Source organism: Phoxinus phoxinus, assembly GCF_949152265.1.
Source record: "Phoxinus phoxinus genome assembly, chromosome: 17".
Lineage (NCBI taxonomy): Eukaryota > Metazoa > Chordata > Actinopteri > Cypriniformes > Leuciscidae > Phoxinus > Phoxinus phoxinus.
This window is the reverse complement of record NC_136892.1, coordinates 22,997,182-23,018,920: the sequence shown is the minus strand read 5'-3', so window position 1 is coordinate 23,018,920 and position 21,739 is coordinate 22,997,182. Positions and strand designations below refer to the sequence as shown.

Sequence of the window (21,739 nt, the reverse complement as noted above, 5' to 3'; positions counted from 1 at the left end):
TTGGAGGTGCAGCAGGAGATTAAAGGAGATTTTTTTTAAAAACTGGATGGATTTGTATCATTATGTGATGTTTGTGTGGCACTGCCAACATACATTTCAGTGCAATCAACTTGTAAAAGTGCATGTACCATTATATGACCCCTTTATTAAGTACATTTATAAATATATATACTTAAGTCCTATTACTTATACTCAAGTAATTTGAGGTATTTTCAATATAATATGATATAATATAATATAATATGATTCATATAATATAATAGTGTGACTACTGCCTACATAGAAAATAATACATTATTTGATGTATGCATTATTCAATTAAACTATATATTTTTAAATACATTTAAAGTAAATACATGAAAATAAAATGTATACAATATGTAAAATTTCCCCAACGGATGATAAGAGACACAAGCTGTTGCCAGTTGCATTTGTACAAAAGAGAGCGCGAGTCAATGGTGTCATATGAGGGACGTGAAAATAGTGCAGGATTCAGTTACTTGGAACGAAAGGTCTGAAATACACTACAAAGTTGCCATGACAGCTGAATGATGTGGTAAACCAATCAGAATAAAGTATTCCATAGACTCTTGTAATAAGCTAATTTTAATGTCCTCCAAAATCTCCGTGATTAACGACACATGATAATCTTATGTTCAAATGAAACATTGGTACTTTACCTCAAGTGCAATCTGTGTACCTCATTCACCCCTCGTAACTTATCCTAAAGCAGGTACACACGCACACAGGTAAGTGCACACTCGTACACACACCGCTCCAAAGATCTAACTATGACAATACTGGATGAAAACACTTGAATGATGAGCAAAATGAGAAAAAGAGGGACGTTAAGTGCTCATTAAAGTATCTACAGGGTGAGACAGACAGTGGGAACTCAGCACTCTATGTGTTGCTGGAATCTGAGAGGGAGATAATTGGCCATTATGACAGTGGACGGCATGTCATTACCTTTTCATTAGCTGGCCTCCTCTCTTCCCAGGATTGCCCTGCACTACCGAGCAAGAAAAAGACGCCATTAACGTAATGTGGAATTAAGAGAGGCGAAGAAGAGCAGGACGGATAGGGCACGCACATACAGACACACATACTCACATACCCATCATTCTCTCCTTAAATGGAGCGGAGAGCGCGAGAGCAGAGTGACACCAATTTAAAATCTGCAGCGATCAAATGAGGAGAGAGATGGAGAAGACACGTTTGTGGGTGTATTTATGTATTCATATCAGTGTATATGTGTGCGAATGTTATCACACAGACACTCTTACAAGCGCATCTCACTTTGAAAATACCACGTGATGGAGTGAAATGCAGAAGAACCCCTGGGAAATAGTTAAAGTGGTGCACAAACAGGTAAAGTTATGAGTTTTATGGGAAGGTTCAAAGTCAGGCTGCTACAGCGTTGTCAAAACTCGTCTACGCAGACTTGGATCATGTATGTCAAGTCAATTTCCAAAACATTACTCACCAAAAGCATTTCTGCACCTCCTGCAACCGATGTTCCAGAAGATGCAGAGAAATATGGGGCTGTGTTACATAAGGAACACTCGTTCACAACAAAGGTACTTGTCATTTAGCGAACACGCTTTATCTAAACTGACTTACCGTACACTAATTACAAGGAACATCCCATTAGTGCAATCTAGGGTTGAAGACCTTGCTGAAAAGCACAACAGTACTAGGAATTCAACTCTCCTTTCAGCTTAATTCATGGCTTACTGCTACCTGAAATTAAACCATAATATTTTGTATAATAGTGTTAGAATGCAGTACTCTATAAATGTATGTATTGGTATATCTATAATCAGTGCTCAAAGTGGGTCAGTACACACCGGTATGCAGTACTGGCACTATATATTTAATCTGTAGTGTACCCTCACTTTTTCTTGCGTACTGGCACTTTTTTTCCCACTTCGCGCACAGTCTATAATAGTTAGAATTTTAGCCAATGTCAATGTTTTTTTTTAATGGGTTTTTGGTTAAATGCCGTCTGTGGTTAACACAAGATCAAGACACTATTGCTTGAGTCTCCTGCTTCTCACACTTGTCTCCTGAGACTAAAAAGCTAACAGTCTAACAATGGTCTCCTTTAAAGTTTTAGATCACACACTGTGCTCATATTGGTCTCCTTAGCTAGGGATACTAGATCACTCACATTTGTCTCCTCTATAGTTTCAGAAGAAACCTCAACAACATCACACATACTGTAGGCTCAGATTTTTCTCAGCTAGAGGAGTTCTCACATTTATCTCTTTTAAAGTTTCATTTATCTCTGTTAAAGACCTCAAAAACTTTACAAATTGTGCACCAAGTCAAGTACTAAGCACTTAAGTAAAAAAAAAACAATCCATAAATGAAGAGTTTAAGCCTATATTAAGAGTGAAGTGCAGAAATAAGGTTAACATTACTCTTAATTGTTGAGACACAATAAAACAGAGCTGTAAAGTGTATGCGCATAGAGTGGAAATAGTAATGTACCTGATGCCTTTATCAAAACTAACTTACAGAAGTCTTACTACAGGAACAGTAACCCTGGAGCTTTCTTTTCTGAAAGGCATTAAATGCTTTACGACTCAATCCTTGACCAATTTTATTATTAACACATTATATGGTAGAAATGTTCGAGTTAATACTGAGACATTTGATTTGTAAAGTTGTTGAGATCTCTTCTAAACTTTAGATGGAGACAAATGTGAGAGCTCCAGTGTCTCTAGGTAAGGAGACAAATATGAGAAATCTGAAGACAAAGCTGATATCTATGAGACGTATATGAGAATTACCATTTAGTATCCTGAGCTTAGAGAAACCTCTTTCAGAGCCATAGCCTTGTGAACAACACATCGACATCGAGACACAACTGCATCTCAGACAGCACAAGTTCGAGTCCCAGCTAAAAGTACTTTCCTGCTCCTGTTCCCATCTCACCTCTCCCATTGTTTCCTGTCTCTCCTCTTATATCATGTCCATTAAAGGTGGAAAACCCCAATGTCAAAAAGTAATAATAATAATAAAAACAGCAACCTCTGCAAGACAATAAAGAGATCTCCCTCACAGCCCATTCTCATTTAGAACTTTCTCATGTCTCACTTGTGTCAACTTTTATTTCTCCTAAGACATTTTAAGAGAAACATCTGGTACTTCTCTCTGTTTATGTATATGACGAGTCACGCAGGTACTGGGATATACTCCATAGTGGTTGTCGTCCCACAGGGTCCAAAATAGTCAGTGTGTGTGTGTGTGTGTGTGTGTGTGTTCTCAATTCTCTAGCATGTGTTTATAAGCAGGTTTTGATCTCTCCAATATGGCAGATGCGCTGATGTATCATGGTAATTAGCAACAGTTGCTAATGTAGCATCTATGTTTTCCATCTCTAGTCATGTCTCTACCCACATCCTGTTCACACATTCCTTGGAACATCTCCCTAAACATCTCTATAAATAAACCTTTTAATAGACACAATTGATTGCTTTTTGTCATGACAAGGGGAGATATGGTGTGCTGGTGGAATAAACAATCAGAAGAGCTCATTGTGTTCAGTAAATCGTATGACTGCGAGGAGCATCATTAGGTTGTTCTGAATTAATGGGTGCTGGTGACGATGCTTATTGGGGGACTAGATTAGACTGGAGTCCACACAGTCAAATTATAGCCCGATTATAGATTCAGTTTGGACAGGAAGTGTGCAGCAGAGGCTCGGAGCTGAGAGACGTACGGCTGCATTTAATTGGTCCCTGATGCAAACCGACTTTAGGAAACGAAGAAAGGGAAGGATGTGTGAAAGAGACAAGGGAAAAGAGAGGGAGAGAGAAAAGAGAGAGGTCTCCAAACTAGAAGAAAATAACAAAAAGAAGCCAGGGGGAAGAGTGCTGGTGAGCATGATTCTTCTCTAATGTCTTCTGCTGTAGCTCCCCGCAATCGATTCTTCCAGTCTATTACTTTCAACTCACTCTCACTTGCTCCATCCCTTTTTCTCTTTCTCTTCATGTTTAGGTCTCTTGCTTTTCTTTTATAAAGATCACAATCAGTGTGGTTGTTTTGGTTGAAGTGTCTGAGAGAAAAAGCGTGAAGAGTGAGACAAAGGGATGACACAGAGAACAGCAAATGCACTGCAAGACCTTACAGATTCAATTACATGTTTTGTGGAGATTCTCGAAACATTTGCAATGTCATTCTGAGTAATAAGCACAATATCACTTGGACAGTGCAGGTCAAAGTTCATGCCACATAAATCAATTAAATCCAGCAGTGAGCTTTGGAGCCTCACTGTGGGTCTATGCTTGGATGTACCGTGTATTATTAAGGCAGCAATGGGTGCAATGGGCAAAAATGGGCAATGGGCAAAAAAAAAAAAGTTCACCTTTTTTCTTTTCTTTTTTTATTGTGAATATTTCTCTATTTCTCACTTACTCTGTGAATCATTCATCTATTTAAATAAATAAAACTTGATATACATGCATGGAAGCAACTGTGATCATTAAAGGTTAAAACAAATGCAATTTGTGATATTGTGAGCATGACGGGTTTCAAACACATTTCAAACTTGAACAGACCATCCAAGGTCATTGTGGCCTCGAGTGATGCAGGTGTGCTGTTTATAAATTTAAAGAGTAATCTAAACACGAAGGTCTCTTCCTGCATTCGGCTTCCTTTGAAGCATGCTACTGATGAAACCCCCTCTCCCTCTTGCGTTCACACTGACTTTAGACCTCTTACCAATCTGACAGCTGCACAGAACAGAGTGAGCTACTACCGATGGCTATTTGACATGGAAGGCAACCTCATCACTCAGTTGTAAAAACTCTTATAAAATATGCATGTTAAGTATTGCGGAGCATTGAGCACAGCCAGGTAAGCCTGGGTACACCACTCAAAGAGTAGAATGCTGGCATAGAGAGTGGGGCTTTTATACTATATATTTTTAGGGTAAAAAAAATACATACAAATAAACTACTTCTTACTAAACAAAACATCCTAAAAACCCAATGTTCATGGCGTAAGACACTGAAAAACAAGATGTGAGATGACAGTCATAATGTATACAGATGTGTATACAGAAAAAAAATGTTTTTGCATTTATCTCTTTGTTTGTTTTTAAATTGGTGACAGAGCTCTCTCATACACCAGGCGCGACGCAAGTATTTTTTGCTAGTTTCAGCCCGACGCAGTTATCATTTTCAAATCCTACGCCACGTTGTTTAAATAGTAAATACATTTGTGCTAATTTGTGCGCCCATGTGCGTGCTGGTCTGAAAAAGAGGTGTGTTCAGGCGCATTGTTGGTGCATTGCCATTTTGAGGCAACTGAAATAGACTGTGCCATTGACCAACTGAAACCTGGTCTAAAGTCAATGGTGCAATATTTTTTCTGTTATTTAAAGAGCGTGTTAGTAATGTTTGCCTATAGGCGGGTCCACAATGTGTGTAGACTTTGTCCCGTAGATGGTCTGCTCGCGCGCTTTAACCTTGCACACGAGCAGATCCGTTTCCCCGCTAGAGAGAAAATAGCATGTAAATGTAAAATACATGTACATTTTCCATGTAAATAGCAATCCGCCATGGCGCGAATACAACTGGCTTTTAAAGGGAATGGGAGATGAGACTCTGATTGGTTTATTGCACGTTACGCCCAAAACACACCCATCACTCATTAAGAGAAAAGGGGCAACCCTTTTAGACCATGCCCTGGACACACCGACCGTGTTTTTCCCGTCGTTAAACTAGAAAAAGTGGATTATAACGCGACTTAAGTGCACTTGCGCCGTGTGCTTTAGACCATGCACTTAAAATCTTTAAAATACGGCCCATAAAATTAGTGCAAAATAATCATCTTGTTTATATTTTATACTATGAAATATATTTTATTCTTTTCATATTTTTTTCTCTTTTTACTTTTTATCTTTTACAAATATTTTTTTTACAATTGAGGTGGATAACTTCTTCTATCAGAAATTATTTATCCAACATTTACCAAATAAATGTCATGATGCTAAACAAAAAACTCATGACTTCCTCAACAGAGGATTTTATAGGATAACTGGACTAACCAGCTGGCCAATTTTTGCACAGCTTCTCAAATGTTAGTTTGGTCATTCTAAAATGCCTGAGCCTGTCATCAAAATGGTAGGGTATGGTTACCTCCCAGAACTGTTTCACACAATTGCGTTCCCAAAAAGCAGGTGTCCACTTTTAAACAAGAGATGAAAATGACAGCGTTTATCGCACTTTGTTGCGTTTTTTCTTCTTCTCCTGTCTGCCTTAATATACATCCAAGCATAGACTCACAGTGAGGCTGTAAAGCTCACTGCATTGCTTTATGTGGCATGACCTTTGACCCGCACTGTCCAAACAATGATATAGAAATACACTCACTCAACACAATGATCATTGCCAAATTCCTTAGAGCACCTATATGAATAGATCAAATAAATCTGATGCGCACACATAAACACACTTACTATACATATGAAGTATGATTAGGCAGCATTCATGTTGTTTCATGGATGGTGAGATTGCAATCACTTGTGTCATTCTCAAGCTGAATTACCCAATGCGTTGCAGAACGGAGAGGGAGAGAGAGAGAATGAGAGAGAGAGAGAGAGAGATGAGGAATTGTGGGTAGCGATTAGTGGAGTGGTAGATCTTTTTTCTTCCAATGTCATCCTGTACCTATGATTTCTATCATTGTTTGCTATTGTGCTTTTAAAAGTTAAAGTGCCATTTTAAAAATGTCGTCGCATTGGAGGAAAATACTCACATCCCATTGATGCGTCACGTAACATGGGGAACAAAGATTATGATGGTGGTCTCTTAGCATTAGCATGCACATTCCCAATTTCACTTCTGAATGAATAGTCATTTGCTCTCATTTGCATGTAAATCGCAGAACGGAATGGAATTATATGAGGGAGCGGAAGGAACAGCTAAAGCGGGAGACCGCACATTCTCTTGACGAGAGAGACCCTGGCAGGCTTCGTCTCACCTCTCTTTCGCTAATTGGAAAATAAAAGACTGCGCTGACCTCAGGTGCATCGGCCACAGTGAGCCACCCAGTCTCAGGGTCGTCATTTTCATTTGTTAATGCCAGATTATCATACTGCAGCCATCCGGTGTCCCGATGTGTGACCATGAAGTATTTCTTTTTTTATTCGCCATGGGTTTTCCCTCCCACAGGTCATAAGTGTGTGTGAAAGAGCCGAGATTTGTGAAGAACGGGCAGGGCAGAGGGGAAACGTGAAGACAGAACAGAAATTTTCAGAAAGAGTAATATTAAAGTATGATATGTGTGTGAAGTGATGGATGGGAGGACAGAGAGGACAGAGGAGAGAGAGAGTGTGTGTATACAGTACATACAGTAGGCTATGAGAGAGGAATAGAGGGATAGTAAGGCGAAGGAACAAGTATATGTGATGTCAACCACTTAGCCCTGTTGAATCACACACTAGGTGTGCAGCATTCAGGGAACTCTGCGCTGTAGCAAGCTGTGCTAACCGCTAACTGCTAAAGGTGCTGAAGCTCAGGCTCATTGACAGTTTCACTATTGTGTTTGAAGGAGCACAACATATACTATACACATATAATGGTGTGTTTGACAAAAAAAGTGGCACAGAAATCAAAACCGACAGAAAACAAAGCATTGGATTACCACACCGAGTTTGGATGTAGCACAGAAATCCCTTAACTTGACAGAACAAGACGACAACTATGGTGATTATTTAAGCACAAAAGCTCAAATATAATGCGAGCAGAAGACTCAGATAGAGGATAACATCACAAGTTAACAACATTATAATTTACATATGAAAACATTTATTTTGAGATTTACTAAAGATTACATTTAATGTTATTAATACTTAATAATTTTCTGAGAATTAGATGATGGCAATGGTACTTCCCTATCTAAAAATAGGGGAAATGAGAATGCAGAATTGATTTTCCAATAGTGACCAATGTTATTCAGTATTTCATCAGATGAATTAAAAATTAACTAAATAAAAACAACTGATATGGTACCAATTTATCACACTTCCCAGCTGTGTCCTGCCCAGCAAAGAGCTCATTAAATCATATGAAAAAGTATAACACCAGAGGATATTTCTTAATGTGCACCTGAAAAAATTGAAGTCCACACAAATTCCTAAAGGAGAAAAAAATGCAGTGCGCGAAAAGCATTTTTCCCTATATTCTCAAACGAGTTTGAGAAGACAATGTGCTTCCGAGGAACATTTGCAATTCCACAGTGGGAGGCAACCCGAAATCTAATGAGGACAATAATTTAAACCCACACTGAAGTTAAAAGGGCTGTAAAGAAAATTAACTACTTTTCATTGAGAGGAAAAACAGTGTGAGAGAAAAAAAAAGTGTCTGTTTCTAGCTGGCTCTGTGCTGTGAGTGTGAGTGTTTTTCACAAAACACCTGGTTTGTGCAGCTCTCCGGCTCTTTTACAAGCAGTGAGTCACAGAGGCGTGAAGCACCAGCAGATTTTTACACCGACACTGCTGACCATACATCAACATGCAGACGAAGCGAGCCCTTCACTGTACACGGCCTGCGTGTGTGTGTGTGCGTTTGTGTGTGTGTGTGTGTGTGTGTGTGTGTGTGTGTGTGTGTGTGTGTGTGTGTGTGTGTGTGTGTGTGTGTGTGTGTGTGTGTGTGTGTGTGTGTGTGTGTGTGTGTGTGTGTGTGTGTGTGTGTGTGTGTGTGTGTGTGTGTGTGTGTGTGTGTGAGAGAATGAAAAATGCTTGCACATAAGAACGTGACGCTCTCCTCCGTTGGTCACGGTACACAGAGCACATCCTATGAGTGGCCTCAAGAACATGTGTATGAAATGAGAAAGAAGATCGAATCATATTATATAGTGACACATTCATTATTTAAAAAATGGCTAGTTTTAATGAAATTCAAGGGTATGAGGGAATATTAGATCATGATGGTAGCTGTGCTCATAAGTTAACATTTGACTGGCAAAATGTGTTGTATTATTTAGCTTTTTTTTTTCTTTTGCACTGTGCTGAATAATCTAGATAACTGATAGTTAAGTACATTCAACAAGCCGATAGAACAATTATCCTGTTTAAAATTTAACAGGCAGAATTTGTTGACTCTTTTTGTGATGTGAAGGTGTGAGTGCCTTATTTGTCCTAAATGGCAAAACTGGACCTCAATATTACCAAGCTAGTGATGAGAGCTCAAATATGCAGAGCACACTGGGAATACCAAAGAACTTGCAGTACCTGGAGGCTTTCTGTCAAGAACAGTGGGCCGATTCACTGCACAGTACATATCAGGGAGTTGTGCACAAGAACCACAAAAAGCTATTTTTTATACAAATACAAAAAAACATCTTGTAGACTTATGACTTGTGAGCAGAACTGTATATTTTATGAGTGTATTAATGTTTGATACGAGGAAACTTGTTTCTCCCACTGAAAAAAATGAAAGTAATTGCGACTTTTTATCTCACAATTCTGACTTTTTTCTCGCAAGTGCGAGTTTACATCTTAAATATAAACTTTCCCAATTTCCTTAAATATTCTTAACAGTGCTTCTGACTGCCAAGGTCCCTCAGATAAACCAACATACACGGTAACCAGAATAAACCAACACTTAACCAGCACCTTACCAGCATAAATCAGTATTTAACCAGCATAAAGCAGCATCTAATAGCAAAAACCAGCAGCTAACCAATATAAACCTGCGTTTAACTGACATAAAAAAGGTGTCTAACCAGCATAAACTGGCTGGACCAGCAAGGAAATTCATTCTAGTCTAAACTAGTCTTGTCAGTCAGGAAGGCCATTTCTAAAGCATTAAAGTAATGGCTATACCCCATGTTCACCCAATGTAAGCTTCAGTACCTACAACTAATGTAAAAATGCCACTGATATATTCTTTACACAGTATTTTATGAAATGTCACAAGATAGTATCACATTCCAAAGACAATACATACGATTCATGCACAAATGAAAAAAAGGTACAAGCTCGTTCAACTAGTTTTGCTTGCTCATGTTGCCTGTCTCACAGTGATCAATACTGCCCACGGGCCAATCAGAACACTGCTCAATGACAGCGCAGCCAACGCAGCCTCCGAGATTAAATTGCATTATATTTTATTACAGACAAGCTCTTACATCTCTGTCAATGTTGCAATTGATTATTAAAACATGAAATATTCATATTTGGGAGCAGTATTGATTTACATCAAAGAGACTTGTCGGATAATTTTTCAAATACAATGACCAATAGCAGACATCTGTCACGGTGGGGTAATGAGGGGAGAATACATTAAACTAGTTTACATTTGTGTGATTACTGCATAGAGGTTGATGTTATCCATCAAACAGTCATTACAGTGCGCGTGTGTGTGTTTGTGTGTGTGCCTGTTAATTTGTCATTATTGCATTGCCAAATGTAAAAACACAAATCAGCAAGATTTTGAATTGGGTCAGAATGCAGCAGAACCCAAAAGATTATTTTAAATTACCAGATAATATCTTAAATCATCGTTCCCCTTCTTATTCCTTTGGCACCTTCATTTTACGCCCTAACTAACTGCCTATTGATACTGTACTTATCTATAATCTTTTCCTTCCTGGATTATTATTATATGGAGGATAGTCCAAAACATTTAGAGTACTTGGAGAGGTATGTGTGCATGCTGAAAAGATAAATAGAGTTAAGGCAAAGGAAGAGAAAGGAATGCACTCATTCTCAAGAGTTCACGGTTAATGGTGCGAGTTATGCCTTTGTGGTGAATCCCAGGGTCAATGGAGTAAGGACAGCAATCTCAAAGTCTCTTCATTCAGTACTCTCTCAAAAGCACTCCGAGGAGACACAAATGAAGATGGAGAAACGGAAAACAAGGCCACTCGGGGAAAGGAACTGTGGTTCCAGGGAAACTGAGTGGCGATACTTTCAGAGCTACACAAATATCCATATGGCTAAATGAAACAGCAAGGCAAAGTAATGTTTTTGAAATTGCCACGTTTTATGCTTTCACAGGACATTTGCTATTTTGGCCCATCAACCTCCCACAACCCAAAAGGGTAATGGTGTTATTGTTAAGTATACAGGGTCCAAAATGACCATTTAGCCATTTTTTTTAATAATTGGCTGTTTTTCCTCCAATATTAGTGACAAGCAGCGCAAGTCATTGTGTCACCCGAGATGAGTCAGTCTATTTCTCTGTGAAACTCCAATGGACCTAAAAGCATGAAGACACAGTACATCATTATTTCGTTCCTCATATTTCCGTTTTGGTGGCTTAATGTGAGGAATGTTCCACATATGTGTCACCACATGGAGTCCTGAAGAAAAGAAAAAAATAAACTTTAGGCATCTGAGATAAACATCAGATGGAAAATGTTCAGCTGAAGAAAAAGCTGTTATAAGACACAAGATGCAGCAATCAATTATGTTTTCTATATAGACTATCTATGTGTTCGATGTGAATTGTTCACACCACTTACGTCAACACTGGCCAAACTACCATTTTTACAATTTGCGTTGCGGTTATATTTACCTTTACTCATATTTGCCACTTTGAGAGGGTTTATTTTTGATCCACCTAAAATGATGAAACTCCAATTGTGCTGACAACAACTTGTTTAAGTAGCCTACCCACATTCAGAAAACCTGGATTGTCTGACAGTATATAATGTAGGATATACATTAACAAAAATAAACCATCTAATGCCACTCTCAAGCTCTCAAACGGAAATTATGCAAGCAAACTCAAAAATCTGAAACTCAGCCTCCCCCAGGATCCACCCTTGCTGCCCTCATGTTATCGAAAATGTATGCGGTTACAAAGATCCTCCCTCCTTTTGACAAATTTATGAGTGTTTGAAAGATTAAATGTGACCTTTTGGGTTTGTATACAGCAAATCACAAACCTCTGAGGGAAATTACACAAACACCTGTTCACACATATGCATAAACACTACACAAGCTTCTTATCCTTGTATTGAAAATCCAGGGAAATGGAAAAGGACTGGCGTTCCACGTTGCACCTATGACAAATGACAAGAGGATTCCATCATCCTAACAAGTATCTTCTGATCCAGCTCCATTCCCAGTCCCTGAGGATGAGCAGACCTGGCCCTTTCCACTCGCTCGCTCTCATAAATACTCTCCAACAACCAGGTTCATGACAAGCTCTCAGAACATTTCACCGGGGACATCAATGATGCATTCTGGGAAATGTATGCCTTGCCGTTACAGTACGAGATACTTGTGGACACTGCAATGCATCAACGTTAACAGATATCCTGAGTAATGTTCCATTGCTCATACTCAATCATGTAGCCGATACACAACGTCCACAATACGTCCTACGTTGCAGATTCGAATCGGGGTTCTCCTTCCTATGTGCACAGATGTCAAAAAGCATACTGTGAGAGTCTGTTCAAAGATACTGGACGGTAAATTAAACATTGCCTATGTTCAGATGGAACACGCTGCCTTTATTCATAACTCATGCCATCAGAGAACCTCTCTGGAGACTTCAAAAGCTACTCAAACTCATTACCATGTGCGCCTCTATCACTGAATCGGGCACAGTTACATCTCCATCTACTGCTGCCCAGGGCAACATTTCCGTTCTGTGTTTCACATCAACTTTATTAAAAAAAAAGAAACCACAGTACATTAAAGGAAAATGACATTTAACGCTCTGACCACAGGCAATGTGGCAAACGCTGTAATAGTTTGGGTTTGTTTATGGTTTTCAATAACAGCTTCTTTCTGACAGGTACGGAGCATTTCTGAGTGTGGATGTGAAACAATAGATGATGCGAGCGCTTGAGGCGGTGTAAGTGAACATGACAGATGATTGGATATTTTAATGACACGATTTAATTTGCATATTAATGAATTCTCTGAATGAACCAACAAAGCGGTATCTCCGAGAGAAACGGATATATCTTATGCAATGCCATCTTAATGCTGGTGAGGAGAACTCATTAATCATGAATGTTAGGCCGGTTCAAGCTGATTTCCATAGTTTAAGGAAAGGAGGAGGTTCAAATCCTGAGGGCTAATTTTGCTAATAGACTTTCAAATGGTTTATCATGCGGGACGATAAAATCAGGAGGTCAGATGTTTCTCTGCAGCAAACATCAGAGGATACACAATGAGAAAGAACATTCTGTATTGATTCATTTACAGAATTTGAGAGTCATATCTTTAGGATTTAACACTTTAAATGCACCTCATCTTAGCGCATATCAAACAAACCAGGATATAAATGGATGATGTATGAACTACAGAATTACAGTTTCATATGAATAAACCCCGAGTGAAAACTGCAACCGCAATCACTCAGCGAGCCTATATGAACGGATACACAAAAACAGATCTCAAACGTGGCCCTTCGGGGTGCCTCAGGTAATAACAGCACTCCTGACTAATAACAAGACCATCAACCTCAAATTGTCCAATCCATATCATCAGATTTCTTTTAAGTGCATCACTTCAAATTGCAGATGCCACACATAGGATATCTTTATTCGGAAGGGGGGTAAAAAAAAAACACACGGGCAATTAACGAAATGCTAATTGGACACTTGTTTATAAACATCCAATTAATCTATCTTGGTTGAACATCTTAATGATAGTTATTGTACTGTGTCTGGGTGCACTGTCCACCTCTTCACTAAGCATCAATGACTCTTAACATAAGATAATTGCTGCCTTGCTTCTGCTTTCCATTAAGAGAACATGCAACAATAATCATGATGAAAATACCGAACAGTAGGAAATCTATAGATAGGACACCAACACGTGATTTTCAGTCACACATTACACTAAAATGTGCATGATGAAACACTAAAAAACTGTGAGGGAAAAAAATGGTAGCTGTTGCCAGAAGCTCACCATTACAAAGATACAGTGACAACATTACTGTACTGGACTGTAAAATAGTACATATACCAACTTAAAAATGCTTTTGTGTAAGTATAATTACACAAGAGCTGTTACATGAGTAAAATTATAGCCTATTCTTTCCATGAGCCATGTCTAATAAATAAATAAAAAAGTAACAATATGACACATGCCTACAATAATGAAATAACCATGACCTAAACAACATAAAACGTTACAAAACGCCCTCATGTAAATAGCCGATGAAAAATAAGATTAATAAATAACTATTCGAATAAAATAGAATTCTTAAAGCGTCCGAAAGTGACTTTTTAGTTCCAAAGCTAGAATATTTTACAGTAAAACTATTTCAGCAGCAGTGTACTTGCAGTGAGTACGCACTTAATTCACGTATAGTTGTTTGTAATTTAAGCAATATTAAATAAATATATAAAACGCACAAATAACTGTTCATTAAAGTGTACTCAATCAACTGCTTTTCAATCAAGAACACGACGGGTGTAGAACCAGCGCGCCTTTCATGCCTGTTGCGCTGCGCATCTCGTGGCACGCACGCTTGGTATGCTCACTCCAATAAACAAGCTTCATTCAAACCGAAATGATGAGAAGGTTTCCAGACTGCTGATAGCCTATTTCAGAATTTTTTACTGACATTGACTAGATGCATTGCGCGCAAATTTCCCTTTGCATCGGCACTCGATTTTACAGTCGCTTAAGCCTATTCAAGCGCTTGGCACAATGATGAGACCGAGAGCATTACTTCTATGCGTGCCGTGTAGGGAGTTTTACGTAAATTAGCATCTACTACACATTCTCCATTCCAAAGCCCAATTAAAATTGGAATAGTCGTGCATTGCCCTTGCTTTTAAAAAAAACATAATATACAGCCATTATAGACCATCACCCAATATTCATACGACGAGGCTTCAGAGTCCACGAACTCTCCAGGACAGCTAAATGTGGGGCTATAAAAGTATATCGTTAGGCTTTCGTAAACAGTTAAGTTATCTTACCTCTAGCCATCGCATAGGGCAGCAGGAGAACCAGGACCGCGAGGAAGCCAAAGCAGGAGTATCGTCCCTTCTTCCCAAAGCGTCCCATCATCACTGCGCTTCTCTCCTGCGTCCCCAACTAAACCGGGGAGCCGCTCGCAAGTGCCGCTCTCATGCATGTGCCGTGCGTTCCAGTGGCTTCAGTAACAGGTCCCTCTCGTAGCGATAAACCCAAAGTGAATCTCTCTCATCCGCGCGCTGAGTGAGTGTCTCGCGCATCCGTGAGACTGGAATAATGAAGCCGGTGCGCGCTGGCCAATAGCGGAGGGTGATTGAGGGCGGAGGGAGCGCAGCGGCTGTCCTTCACCCTGCTGCTCGAATGCGCTGCGAAGTGACCAGATGTGCCTGAGTAAGAGATGATACATGAGCATACATGTCAGATATCGGGTAAATTCGAGATGACATATGAACAGCTGGTTGTGTTACACTGATTTCATCACGGATCGTGTCGGGCTACTGGGGGCCACTGAGATGAGAGCAACGCTGCACACCGGAGCAGAGGCGTGACGTCTCTCGTGCATAATCTGCATGGAAGAAGAAAGGGATGTTTACTTCAGCAATATCACAAGAGCAAGAGTGTTGTCGTACTTAAGTCTATAAACATGACTTGATATCTAGTTATTTACCTTTCAGACAATAATTACCCAGTTCGTATAAATACGAAAAATATTTAAAATAGGCTAAGTGCCGGTACACTTCTGGGGGCCCTAAGCAAAACTTTGTGAAGGGGCCCCCATCAAAAATAAATGTATTGGTATGTCAAGACTAAATAATAATTTAAAATGTTACAAAAATATATACTTTGTTCTAGTCGCATTTTCTTTATTTTTTCTGGACCGGACAGATAGCTTCGTTTGGAAGTTATTATCTTCCAATTTATAAAGTTATTATGTCATTATCTGCCACATCGCATGATGTCCGAGTCCAAAACAGTCATTAAATAAGTATAAATCAATAAGTATTTTCACATTTCTCTGCATTTATATGTGCATGTAATAAAAAAAATATGTTTATACTACTTCAATTATTTTTGAGAGCAAGGGGCCCTGTGGACCGGCACTGAGGCTAAGTCAAACCGTCAAGCTGTGTGTCGCACAGACCAAAAGGAGGTGGAATCCATGTTTAAGTGGAGCGGACTCAAGCGATATCCCGTTCCTGCTCAAAGCGTTCTGAAATCAATGGACTCCAGGGGCCTGATGTATAAACGTTGCGTACGCACAAAATGGGCATTGAAATATAGCCTACGTAATTTTCCACGCACATATCGTGATTGAAAAAAAAAATCTAGACTGCGGTTTGTTGACCCCTGGTATAGACCATGCGTACGCACTCGTTTTACCCTTTTCATTTTACGTTTCCCGCACAATACTGAGAGAAACCAATTTCAAGTGATCATTGAGAAAGAGAAACATAAGCTCCTAAATTTGAGTTGTCTGTTGTACAATACATAAATAAATAATACATGCCTTGGTGATACGTTAATTAGGTCTACTGAAAGGCTATTAGAGTTTGAGGTCACTTTATATTGCACTTATCATGTTACTGTGAATATAATTAACCTCAAGCACTTTAATTATATTAATATTAATAATGGTAATTATAAGCTGCTTGTAAGCACATTGTTAGGCTATTTTTATTACTATAGGCTGTAAATGAAAATTCAAGACTGTAGGGACCATTATTGTAGAAGTTTAAAAAATAAATAACTAAACCCATTAACTGACTATCTAATTGTTTCTCGTTATCTACGGTGTTGTACAGCCTTGACTCGTATATAAATGACCATAATATGTGTAACATGGTCATGTTACCCATCTGTGATATCACTGTAGTCTTTAATTCAACAATTTACATAAATAAAAAACATTCACAAACATCACTAACGTGCAATTTTACATGTGTAATTACAAATGTCCCAGCCATAAACCCTAATCTCGGAGGATTTTTTTCTCCAGTGATCATTTAGTGTGCTCAGATTTGATTTTGATCTGGTCACACTTTCATCCGTAATTATTCGGACCCAAAAATATAAAGTTGACATTTAATTATAAGAGTGCAGCTGATCCTCTCTTCTAAACGGGCTGGAAGTCTTTTCCCAATGGAATTCCTGCACTCACTTAGAGACTGGACTGTGATGGCTGTCAAAAATCTCAAATCTTTTACAGCTCGATATAACCACCACAGGACACAGACTTGAGCACTCGTAGTGTCATTTTGTGAGCCAATACGGAAGATTAAAACTGTAATGGCATAATATCATTCTGCGTTCAAAAAAGTGTCCATCGTTCTTGTTACCAAGGAATAGATGGTTAGAATCCAGTAATGATACTGATGATACATGACTTGTACAGCAACGAATTAAGGACATGATGTTCATAGTGATGTAGGCTAGAGGGCCACGATGGGACCCTAAATTGATATTACAGTACATTTGGGAGAGACAACTTAAAGAAAAAGACAGACACACTGCCTCAGTGAATGGCCATTCCCATCTGATCACACACTCTCACACACACTTCTAGCTCCTCTAATAACACCCACTGAGAAAAAGCATCAACACAATAGACCTAAAGCCCTTGTTAATATGTAATTTGTCCAAGTGTGGCCTGATTACTCTGTGCGCATGCTTGTGTGTTTGACCTTGCCTGATGGGGTTAAATGTTTAACAGGCTTTGCACATCAGACATGATGATGCTTTAAATATCTCAGAGCTCTATAAAAGCGAAACCATGGCCTCTTTCCCGCAGGACAAAAGACAAAAGTCACAGTTGTCCTTTTAATAGGCAGTGTCTACAGAGGACTCCATCAGGGGGAATGAGACTGAATATGTGTGTATGGTCCATTAGCTGTCCTCTAAAAATGAGATCGTGAAAAGCAAACATCAAGAGCATGCACTCGCTCTATTATGGGCCATCTAGTGTTGCTGTGGTTTCATGATTTATTTCCAGGGCTTAAATTGGATTGGAATGGCATTCTGGCACATCAAAAAATAAATAAATAAAATAAACATATAATAACAACAACAACAACAACAATGGGCCTTTTGTTTGACACTCCATTCCATTTCCTATGCACTCGAGTCCAGATTTTTTACGTACAAGGGTTAAGGTGACTTACCTGCAAATCATCATATGTCCCTGACAGTCCCTAGTCGGTGGTAAACCCTGGAAGAGGAAACATCTATAAAAATAAAATAAATAAATAAATAAATAATAATTAAATAAACATAAATATATAATAAATGATACATTTATATATAATATATATATATATATATAGTGTGTGTGTGTGTGTGTGTGTGTGTGTGTGTGTTGTAGAATACATTTAAAATATACACATAAAAATTAAAAAATATGATATTGTCAGGGTTTGAAACACGGAGAGAGATGACGTAAGTTGTAAACACACTTTTATTGAACAATGCAGTTGCGGACACACAGTGGAATGGTAAGTGAGACAGTCTATGGCAAATATGGAGAGTCTTAGCTGAATGATTGATTCCGTGATGTGTATACAGGTGCGGATCCAGGAGAGGGAGTTGAAGAGAAGGAGCCTTGGGGACTGGACTGAGACGAGACGATGGGATCCGAGGAGGAATGCAGGTAAGCTCGGGTAAGTAGCGGGTTAGCATAGGAGAGTGTTCACGGTGGGTCTGTGGTCAGGAAATGACGAGATCAGACAACGGAGGTGAGGTGAATGCTGGGTTAAAAAGGGAACTGGTGATGAGTCACAGGTGATGGGAATCAGTAATCAGGGGACTGTGAACGGGTGATTGAAGGAGTGGGAGGAGTCAGTGATGATCTGGGAGGTAATGGAGAGTGATGTGAAGGAGGAATCCTGACAGTACCCCCCCCTCCCGAAGCGGCTCTTGACGCCTGTGAAGGATGCTGTCGGCGGCGAGGTCTACCCCGACCTCTGGGTGCTGGTCGATTGGGATGTTCCTCGTGAAACTGGGAAAGGAGAGTGGGATCCATTACGTCGTCGCGCAGCACCCAAGAACGTTCCTCCGGTCCGTAATCCTCCCAGTCAATGAGGTACTCGAGACGGGGGCCTCGCCGCCTGGAGTCCAAGATGGAACGGATCCTATAGATGGGCTCATCCTCCACAGGCACCGGAGGAGGAGGAGGTACGTCAATGGCAGGTGTATCTGAAGGAAGAGGAAGGACAGGGTCAACGTAGGGTTTTAACAATGACACATGGAAGGATGGAGAGATGCGATACTGCCTTGGGAGTGTAAGTCTGTAGGTGACCTCGTTCAACTGCCTCTCAATGGGGAAAGGTCCAATGAATCGAGGACTCAGCTTACGACATGGCAACTTGAGACGAATGTCCCTGGTGGACAACCACACCTTCTGCCCAGGCTGATAAGAGGGAGTTGGTAGTCTTCGACGATCAGCCTGGGTCTTGTGTCTCCTTATTGCCTGTTGGAGATGAACGTGAGCTGAGTCCCATACCCCCTCGCTCTGCTGGAACCAGAAGTCGACAGCTGGAACCTCAGATAACTCCCCAGACCAGGGGAACAGAGGAGGTTGGTAACCGAGAATGCATTGGAAGGGAGTAAGACCAGTGGTGCTTTGTCGGAGAGAGTTTTGAGCATACTCAGCCCAGGGAAGGTAACGGTTCCAGCTGTCCTGGTACTGGTGGCAGTAGGTCCTTAGGAAGCGACCGATTTCCTGGATCTTGCGCTCAGTCTGGCCATTGGTCTGAGGATGGTATCCGGAAGAGAGACTGACAGTGACCCCGAGGAGCTGAAAGAAGGCACGCCAAACTCTGGAGATGAATTGGGGACCTCTATCAGAGACGATGTCCTCCGGGATTCCGAAGTTGCGAAAGACTCCCTGGAAGAGGGCTTCGGCGGTTTCCAGAGCAGTCGGCAGTCCTGGTAGAGGGATTAATTTACAGCCCTTAGAGAAACGATCAACGACTACAAGTACCGTGGTGAAACCATCAGATGGAGGAAGGTCGGTCATGAAGTCGATACCGATATGGGACCAAGGACGCTGAGGAATCGGAAGGGGCACCAATTTACCCTCTGGCAGTCTCCTCGGGGTGTTGACAATGGCGCAGACTGAACAACCCTTGACGAACCTTGTTACATCCTCGGAGATGGTTGGCCACCAGTACCGTTGACTGAGAAGCGAGAGGGTACGCTTGCTACCCGGATGTCCAGAGCCCGGTACGGAGTGAGCTGAGTCCAGAAGAGAAGTTCTTAGATGTTCCGGTACAAAGATACTCCCTTCTGGACCTCCCGGCGGAGCAGGATGGAGACGGTTTTCTTGGTGGATCCGATTGTCAATGTCCCACACAATCGGACTGAGAAATAAGGCTGGAGGGAGGATAGGCACAGGTTCACTATCTTCGTGAGGGACTTGATGAATTCTGGAAAGAGCATCAGCTCTACAATTCTTGCTGCCTGGACGATATGACACCTTGAAGTCGAATCGAGTGAAGAAGAGGGCCCAACGGGCTTGTCTCGGATTTAGTCTACGAGCTTCTCGTAGATACTCCAGGTTTCGATGATCCGTGATGACCTCAAACGGATGGTTAGCTCCCTCCAGCCAGTGTCTCCATTCCTCCAGGGCTAACTTAATAGCCAGTAGCTCACGATTCCCGATATCGTAGTTTAACTCCGCCGGGGCAAGCTTTTTGGAGAAGAAGGCACATGGATGAAGTACGGAGAGATCCCCCTGCCGCTGAGACAAAACGGCCCCCACTCCTGAGGATGAAGCATCGACTTCCACGATGAATGGCAGATCAGGATTAGGGTGAGTGAGTATTGGAGCAGAAGAGAAGGCTTCCTTGAGCGACTGAAAGGCCTGTAGAGCCGCAGATGATAAGGACAGAGACTTGGGCCGACCCTTCAGAGCAGTGGTAAGTGGAGAGCTGAGTTGACTGTAATCTTGAATGAAACGTCGATAGAAGTTGGCGAATCCTAGGAAGCGCTGGAGTTCCTTTACAGTAGATGGTAAGGGCCAGTTTAAAATGGTCTCCACCATCCTCTGGTCCATCTGGATTCCATCTTGGCTGATGATATAGCCGAGGAATTGAACAGTAGTGATGTTAAACTCGCACTTCTCCAGTTTGAGGAAAAGCTGATGCTCGCGTAGTTTCTGGAGCACTTGAACGACATGATGATGATGTTCAGCCTGGGAAGATGAGTATATAAGTATATCGTCGATGTAGACGATCACGAAGCGATTGAGGAAGGGGCGAAGGATCTCATTCATATACCCCTGGAAAACTGCTGGAGCATTTGACAGTCCGAAGGGCATCACCTGATATTCATAGTGACCGGAGGGAGTCACGAAGGCGGTCTTCCATTCATCGCCGTGGCGGATACGGATGAGGTTATAGGCGCTTCGAAGGTCTAACTTGGAAAAGATTTGGGCGCCTCGGAGCTGTTCCAGAGCAGCCGGGACCAGAGGAAGAGGATACCGAAACTTCACTGTCTGAGAGTTAAGCTGACGGTAATCGATGCACGGCCGCAAGCCTCCGTCCTTCTTGGCCACGAAGAAGAAGCTCGAAGCGGCAGGGGAGATGGATGGTCGAATGAACTCTTGCTGCAATGCCTCTTCTACGTACTCCTCCATGGCCTTCTGTTCCGGGATGGACAAAGGATAGATACGGCCCTTAGGTAGAGTTGGACCGGGTAGCAAGTCGATTGCGCAGTCCCATGGTCGATGTGGTGGTAATTTGGTGGCCAGCGCCTTACTAAATACGTCCTGGAACGCCCGGTACTCCACTGGAATTTCATACTGACGTTGAGTCTCAGGGCTCTCCACCGAAG

At 40.9% G+C, this 21,739-nt stretch overlaps 1 protein-coding gene across 2 annotated transcripts in view; it reads right to left on the bottom strand.

Moving 5' to 3' along the window:
• unc5da (unc-5 netrin receptor Da) overlaps positions 1-15,275 on the bottom strand; it is a 202,170-nt gene extending 186,895 nt beyond the window's left edge. Inside the window, exon 1 of one of the 2 annotated variants that reach the window (XM_079585194.1) lies at positions 14,914-15,275. In XM_079585194.1, coding sequence (XP_079441320.1) covers positions 14,914-15,004 — 91 coding nt within the window. In that variant the 5' untranslated portion in view covers positions 15,005-15,275. The remainder of the gene's footprint in view (positions 1-14,913) is intronic. The other variant, XM_079585195.1, reaches the window with a different exon arrangement.
• Between the last annotated feature and the right edge of the window lie 6,464 nt (positions 15,276-21,739).